General features: G+C 41.5%; 1 protein-coding gene across 1 annotated transcript in view; it reads left to right on the top strand.

Annotated features, from left to right (window-relative positions):
• Skap2 (src kinase associated phosphoprotein 2) overlaps positions 1-8,486 on the top strand; it is a 154,221-nt gene that overhangs the window by 129,424 nt on the left and 16,311 nt on the right. The window contains exon 10 of the mRNA XM_021190526.2: positions 4,568-4,645. Coding sequence (XP_021046185.1) covers positions 4,568-4,645 — 78 coding nt within the window. The remainder of the gene's footprint in view (positions 1-4,567; positions 4,646-8,486) is intronic.

The following is an 8,486-nucleotide window of genomic DNA, read 5'->3' as shown; positions in this document are numbered from 1 at the left end:
GAGGGGAGGGGAGGGGAGGGGAGGGGAGGGGAGGGGAGAAAGGAATGTTCGAATGCCCAGCCTTGTGCTTGCAGTTACTGAACAATACCCTCAGCAAGTTCAGATGTTAGTGAAAGTCAAAGAAAAGACACCAAGGCTCACTAGGGCTCACTAGCATATGCCTGACGTTTGACCCTCTCTCACATATAACCTAGCTGGATGCCACCTGAGCAAGTTATTCTGTCTCCACAAACTTCATTGTTTGCATTTGCAGAATAGTGAGGATATAAGTGCCTAGTATTGCCTCAGAGTTATTGGAGTATTTAGCTACATAATTGATTTAAACATGGGTGGTATGGATAGTGTGGTTGTTTAAGCAAAAACTACTATTCTTGAGGAAAATACATGATTACATAATCAAATGAAGCCAGGAACTCTATTTCAGAGCACATTTTGCCTTTAAAAAAATACATTAGGAGAGTTTTCCACCCTTCCAACTAGTTTAAAATACACTGTAATGAGGAGCCAAGACACTGTTTTCTACCGGCTGTCCATGAGAAATGTAATCATGTGTGAATCAAAGACGTTCCCTGTGCTGCCTGCCTTTCCTGGCAAGAGACTGGAGAGTCAGCCATTGGCTCCTGAATTCACTCACCCTGCCTGGGTGCTAACCAAGTGTCCATGGCCTTTCTCAAGCATGGTGTCTTAAGCTGTTTTCATTTCGATTGTTTATCCTACAAGTAGGAACATTAGTGAGCTAGAGACAGCAGTATTGCATAAACCACATAGCTGCACAGATTTGTGATCCTTATTATGATACTAATTTGTACACTAGGAAACTAGATCAAAGTTCAAATTAAATAGATTAATATAAAGGAGAGGGGAAGTCTCAACTTTTTCACCCTAAGCGTTTCTCAGTTTCTCCACGTGAATTTTCCTGAAAAGACTTGGAAAGACTTGGCTTTCCTGTCCTTGCTCAGCACAGGAGGGAGGCCAAGCAGCCATTGAAAGAAGTGGCTGCAGCGAGGCTCAGGGTTGTGTAGATCAGATGGCTTCTAGAAGGTTCATATTTCTGACAGGGTTTAAAGTCGAAACCTTTTCCGCCCACCAGACATTGCTAGAAGACACTGATTAGCAGGTGCTGCCTGTATCTGATTACCCTCGGCCCTTAGCTGGCTTTATTTTCATCTTGTCTGATCACAAAACAATCTCTGGATGATTCTCCTAACACCGTGTGATTGGAATAATAACTTCGCGTGTCAGAGAGTTTTGTGCTGCCGCTTAGAGGCATGTAAATACAAGCTGCTTATTTGCAAGAAGCTTCCAGATTTGCAATATGATTGCTATGGAAACCACATAATGAAAACCCTATAACCATCTGTGTGGTGTGATGGATTTTACTGCAGAGCTGAGCTGTTTTTGTTTACTGTTATTAAAATGTTGAATGGAATATATTAATCCACAAACATTGACTATTTGAGGTATTAATTAGTATTATATAATGATATTATGTCTCAGTACGAAAATAAAATATGTTTAATAATAAATCTAAGTAAAATAACATGTGAATGTGTGTATTTCTAATATGGAGTAAAGGTAATTATTGCCTAGAATTTTGGTTATTTGTTCTTCTGCAGCTTTTAGTTAGTGGTACGGAGTCTTGCACTGTTAATAAATGAATGCTAAGACTCGCGTGGTTTCGGATGCAGTTTTTTCACAGTAGTTAGTCAGCACCTTCCTTTGTGCTGGGCAAGGTTCAGTATGAATATTATCCTCTAAAATTAAAAACAAACAAAATTTGAGTTTGTCTTTTATGTGGACGCTCTTTGTATTGTTAGGCCAAGAAGAATGAGCTGTTGGATATTACTTGGAACACTTGATGGAGGCTTTCATAAGGTTTTCACCTGAAATGTCAGTATAGTTTTAAAATGCAAACAGACAGCATCGCAGAAGCATCTCATGCGCCACAACACTGTTTACAAGGACCACCTCACAAAGACTTCAGTTTGCGTGCTTTGCCGTAAATATTGGTGCTCAAACATTTTGTCATTTTTCTGATGATTTAATAATACATTTCATAGAGGCAAAGTTTTCCCACGCCAGTACAATCCTTAGCATATACTGTAGACACATTTTAATAAACTAAAAATAAATCTGTGGTAATAAATTCTTCAAAATTTATTGTTAACTTTGCCAAGAACATTTTCCATTTAATTATTACAATTTTTTAATAATATTTTGGTGCTAACATTAGATGGTGACTCTAAATCCCAATTTTTTCTTAAAAGCCAAAACTAGCACTTAGTACCTAGATGTGGTTATCTAAGCTAAGGACAGGCACCCCATGGTTTTCACCCCCTAATACTGGATTTGTGACCGGGCTAGAGAGAGTGGGTGCAGAGAAAGCAAGGCAAGGCAAGCTCTGTCTTCCACCTTAAAGAATAAACGCTCCATCTGTGAAAACAGCGTAGGTGGGATCAACTGTAAATTCTCCTTTAGAGTTTATGGGAGAATTCCCCATAAACAACCAGCTCGTGATAAGTAGTCCTTGAGATTTGGCCAAAGTGAGATGACGGTTGTTAAAAAGTATCCTGTATTAAATTACTGAGGTTAACTCGGCAATGTGCATGAGGACAAATTGTACCAGCTGCTCCTTATTTTGAAGCTTTTATTATTTTGTGGGAGTTGAATTATATAAACTCAAACCACTTACATTTGACTTCTAAACACAGTAACCCTGAAGCTTACTTCAAATCCTGGTGTTGATTAATTGCTGGTTAAAACATACAGGACACTTTTCTAATATGTTACAGTTGCCCTTTTCTCTGATATTAACCCTGTCCACTTGCAAAAACAAGTCTGTGTTCCCCCCAACAACACAGATTATCTGGGCCAGCCTCTCAGTGATGAAAAGTCCGTCTGTCCACTAGTCTCAAAACCTGAGTCTTAAAACATCTAGGAAGGCAGGCACATGGCTTATCGACTCTGGTTCCTGCACCTCTCACGCCATCTCCTTCCTGTTTCCTTTGCCCCTGCCGTTCAGGACTTCCTTCCTCTTTATCTAGACTCTCCACGCCCCTTATCCAGGCTGGCTGAGACAATGGGATCTAATGATCATTTCTAAAGCAATTTCAGTCCTGCCCTGTCTGCTCAGAAACCTTGTAAGGCTCTTACTGCCCACCAGATTGGAGTCTGTAGCTATAACAAGATGTTTATGGACCTTGAACTGGCCTCCATTTCTCACATTGCTTCCTACCTTGCTTTCCCCCCCCCCCCAAGAATGGCATGCTACTTTGTCCAGTGAACGTGGCTGTGCCTCTGCTTTAAGGTGGGATCTGGGAAGAGCTTCTTTGTGTTCTACAGGTCTTCCATGGGACCCCAGGTTCTCCCTCTGCACTACTTGAGTGCTTTGTCCCACCCATCAGAGATGTCCCTTGTTAACTCCTTTCCCTCAGGTCTCTCTGACCCCAGCAAGCTGCCAGCTTCCTCGGGGCAGAACCTTCCTATTCCCTTCGCCTCCTTGGCAAATCCTCCCCGTCACACGTGGGTAATTCTCAATGGAAACTGTTTGGTTGATTGATTTCTTAGTCATACAAGCTACCTATGTGTATCTTACATACACATTGGAGATTATTCTTGAGTTAGTATATTTTTTTATTTTAGTTTTTCTTTGGTATGCCATTTGTTTGTATATCCTACATTAAATATTTTTCAGTTTTGTATAAATCCTTAAGTAGGGAAAGTGATAGTGTAATACATCTGCTTTTAGTAGAAAAGAATGACATTGTTTGATTCTGTCTAAAACAATTTCTTGCTTAATGCAATGCTATTTTATTCCCTATCCTGGGAAGGGGATGTGCTTAGAGTGTGTGGGAGAAAAGTCTGAGCAAAGCACTGACTACAGCGAGGATAAAGAACATGGGTTCATACCCACAGCCTCAACTTTAAATCGCGTGCTTTAGAAGTTTGCCACCTTTGCATCTCAATTTACTTATCTATAGAATGATGATTTATAATCATTCATCTATAAAGCCTTTCCTTCTGCGGTATGTGACACATAGGAGAGCCACAATAGAATTTGGGGAAATGACCTTTAAGTGTTAGGACCATCTAGCAGCCTCTTGTGAGAACATTAAGAGAAGGAAACCGGTGAGCATGGCTGGTGTTTGATGACTTACAGATTATCAGTACTTTATGTCAGACATTGTTTTCTGTGCTGTCTTGATGTTTTAGGAACCATGTATTGTAGTACTCCTGCTATTCGGTATAATGTAGCATATGTGTATAAAGTTGGCTGTTACTTTACTAGGTTTAAGGGCTGTCCTGGATTTAAGATTGTTCCAGACAAGTTTCTCTATACATTTAAAACAAATATGCAACACATTAGGGCATATCTTATATTGTATCAGGTCAGCATAAGCCTTGGTGAGGATGTTGTTTGGTTATTAACAAAGGAATATTAATCGTGGGTGTTTTGTGCTCTTAAAGATAATGATTAAGTACTGTAGACTCTGTCTTGCTCTGTAAGCAGGGCGGTGCTCTGATGGGCATGGGCTGTTAATGTGCCACTGACTCTGTTTATTTGCAGAGGAGGAAGAGGACACTGCTTCCGTGAAGATGGACGAGCAAGGGAAGGGCAGTCGGGACAATGTGCATCTCACCTCAGGTAGCACTGGCAAAGTCTATTTTTGTTTTGTTCTAGTCACTTCTAACCCTCTGAGGATATTTGCACAGCTCCCTGAAGAAGTTGACTCGTTTGGTCTGTATGTCTTATGGTTGATACGCTGCTTAGTCCCATTTAGGATGCATGAAAACCACTTGAGAAGGATTTATAAAGTAAGCCAATTTATACAAGGTATTCCTTCCTGAATTACTTTGTAATGACTCAATTAGCTTTCATTTCTGCACAAAGGAGATTTAGTTGCATAAATTAGCTTATCATCATTGAGGAAGTGTCACTGCTAAAGGACAGTTTATAGATACAACATGCAGTTGCTGTCAAACCTATAAGAATGTAATATAGACATCTGTGTATACTTTGTGCTTGAGCAGAACAGACTTCTGCCATTCAGAGACTAACAGGGGACAACAAGTTGCCCAAGGGACTGGCAATGTAGACATCTCTGAAAAGGTCAACTTGACACAGGCTCTGACAATCGACCCACAGCTCTGTCTTCTTTGATAAAAATCAGATAAACTTAAGACCGCTAATTGATCTGCAGCCTGTTTAAATGTTGGCCATGCATATCTTCATTGCATATGATTAACACAGAAAGCAAATGAATTGGGTAAGAAATGCCAGAGTCCAGTGACAGCAGCTTAAAAATGAGGAAAGGACACTGGTTGCCTAGCAGACTGGGAGGATATTCTGCATTATCCATTTCCACCTGGCACGTGGCCCCCAAGTACTAATTATGTGGACACCATGTACACACACACAATACGGACAACTCTTCTTGCTTGTTGCTATTTCCAAGTAGCACAAGATAAACTATCTGTAGCACAAACATGAGGTTAATTTTGATAAACCAGCATTTATTTTACAGGGGAAGAAGAGATGGGCAGCCTTCTTATCAGGACTTTACACCTCTTCACAGCCCTATGTCAGCTGGGGTGAGGTCTGCCCTGTCACCCCCGGGTCCTGTAAAGAACTGGAGCTAGGGTCACCTTCCTTTCTCTGATATGTTCATACATCACTCTTTTGAGTTGTCAGAAGCAGGGTGGACATGCAGTGCGTGTTCAGGAAGTAGCTTTCCCGGGGCCTTCCTACTGTGACATATGGGAAGGAAGCAGGCTGATTCTAGACCTGGACAGGAAGGCAGGAGCAGGTTGCTGCAAAAAGTTTGGGTTTGCTTTTTTTTTTGTCAGAAAGGAAACAAGACAAAGTCATTAGTTGTTAGCCCTCTTGCCTTATAAAATAGAGTTGTAAAACATGGCAGCAAGCAAAGCCCAGGCACTATGCTTGCTAGTAAATTAGATATCTGTTTTTAAAGTTCTGAATCATGATGCTTCTGCCAAGAGTGTACATGTTTCTTTGTAAAATGTCTATGCAGGTATACAAGGTAGAAACAGATAGTAGATAGACCTTCCACAGGCACAAGTGAGCATGCCTCAAATGTTTGCCTTGAGGGTAGGGGGAAAAGAGTTTTTCTCAAAGGAATCCAGTAAGTTGATGAGCTTTTCATGCCTTAGCCACAAGATACTGCAATGTCTGTCTCTTGTGCCATAGAGTTCTTTCAAGCCATCGTCCAATGCCTTTGCAAAGCAAGCTGTCAGGGACTCTGTGCTTGCCACTTGGAGCACTGAGCTGACAAGGGTGTTGCTTTCTGCTGAGCATCTCATCATGTGAACTTCTAACCTCGCTCAAGAAATTGATGTATTTTTTTTTTACATTGACTAATTTTGCAGGAAGAGACTCAGTGTTATAATGTAAAATCTAAAGGTAAAGCTGAGTTCATCTTGTCTCCTACAAGTCGCTTCACATTCACTCATCTTACACAGGTCATGTATATTTATAGGTATATAGATGGTCCCGCTTGATGTTTTAACACTATAAAACTATGCTTCCCTTTCTAAAACACTTATCAGGCTTGCAGTACTCAGGGAAAGGGTCTCTGGTGTCGGCATCACGCTTCATTTATTGTCAGCATGCCTTTTAGAAGCTTGTGTTTGTGGACTATCTGGTGTTTACTTGCTTAATTTGTACTTTGGTAACAATCGTGTTAGCTTTGCCAAATATGTATTTTTATAAAGTTTTTTAAAGCTCATTGTGTACATTTTTCAAAGGCTAGCTAAATTTCCTTTTTAAGCCTTCTTTCAAAAGTAATTCATTCCCCTCAGGACAGCACACATAGCAAGGTGACATTTTGTGTGTAATTTTCAAAATACTGACTATGGTATAGATAGAATGGTGTTAGCATGCCGAGTAAAGAGAGCGAAACCACCATATCATACAGAATGCCTTTCCTGGGGCCAGGGATGGTTCTCAGCAGGAAAGCATTTGACTAGCATATTCGAGGCTCTGCATTTGCTATCCCTGTTACCACAAAGCAAAGCAAAGTCATGCTCTGTGGATTGCCTCCCTGAGCATAGGTAAAGGGCGCTAATGTTTGTGAGCCTTCTGTGCTTTCACAGCTCCTTTTGTACACGAGTTTTGTCTATGTGTGTTTAGACCCACTTACATTTTAAAGATAAGCTATAGGAGCTTCCTGCTTTCCACAAATAAGATCACTCCTGATTCTTTATGTCTGGCATACTTTCCGGGGAGACAGCTAGCACACATACTGCTGGCCTTTCCCTCACTGGAGATGCCCGCTCTTCACCTAGAACGCCAGTCATATACACACAGATGGCACACAGAGTGCTCCTCAGCGGTGCTCACCATCCGTGGGACCATCTGTCATTTTTTTGGACACCATCATCATCAAGATTATAGGAGGCACAGTTGAAAATGTGTCTTTCCCTAGCTCTGCCGAGTCCCTGGCTCTGTGGCTTCCTTGCAGCAGTGAGGTTTAATGGAATGTCCCTGATGCACGTCTAGGGAGAGATGCATCTTGTACACGGTGGGGGTCTCTCCCCTTGCCTGCTCCTGTAACTCCCATTAGTGTTAATGGGAGTCTCTCCAAGTGTATCCAGGGAAAAAGAAACCAAAGTGGTAAGAATGTGTATTTAAAATCACTGTACACTTTTTTTTCCTTTCTTTCCTCCCCCTACTTAAAAAGAAAACAAACAAACAAACAAAAAACATGTTAACTGAAAAGCACTGTGAGAAGGTCTGACCCAGCCAGAGGAGGGCCAGGACACTGGGACCTGGGATCCCACAGCTCCTCCAAAAACTTTGACCTTAGTTTTTTAATCAAAGTTTGTTTCTTCCACATCTTCGGACCAAGCCTAAGGCCTGAACAGCATGGGGAACATGTCAGGTCCCCTACTGGGGAAACTAGCTATTTAGACCTTCTTTGACTTGGCTAGAACTGTGTAGCAGGCCTCACATGTGAGATGATGTCATCCTGTCTGCTCTAACTCCTTGACTTTCAAGCTGACACTGACAGACCACATGGGGAGCAACATTTGACCCATTTAGCAGTTGATTTAATCTGACAGGAATGTTTCAACTTCCAAATCTCTATTTGTCTAAATAAGTGGTTTTTAAAGGAAATCAGTCACTTTATTATTAAGTGATTTTTTTTTTTCCTGAAAAAAAAAAAAAGAAAGAAAGAAATGGACAATGCTTGGAGGTATCTGGCCTGCTGGAGTGCCCTCTAGTGTCCGTTTACAGAATGTATTTAATATATGCTTTGGGGCTGGGGGATGATGTGATAGGGGTGGCCACAAGCACTGTTAGCTCCTGATTGGATTCTGGGGCTTTCACATGCCCCTGCTGGTGTTAGTGCTTTGAGCTCAAGTGCTACAGTGGAGAGTCCAGGGTGTGTGTGTGTGTCTGTCTCTCTCTCTCTCTCTCTCTCTCTCTCTCTCTCTCTCTCTCCCTCTCTCCCTCCCTCCCTCCC

Source organism: Mus pahari, chromosome 2 (genome assembly GCF_900095145.1).
Source record: "Mus pahari chromosome 2, PAHARI_EIJ_v1.1, whole genome shotgun sequence".
In the NCBI taxonomy this organism is placed as follows: Eukaryota; Metazoa; Chordata; class Mammalia; order Rodentia; family Muridae; genus Mus; species Mus pahari.
This window is presented reverse-complemented; position numbering and strand designations above follow the sequence as displayed.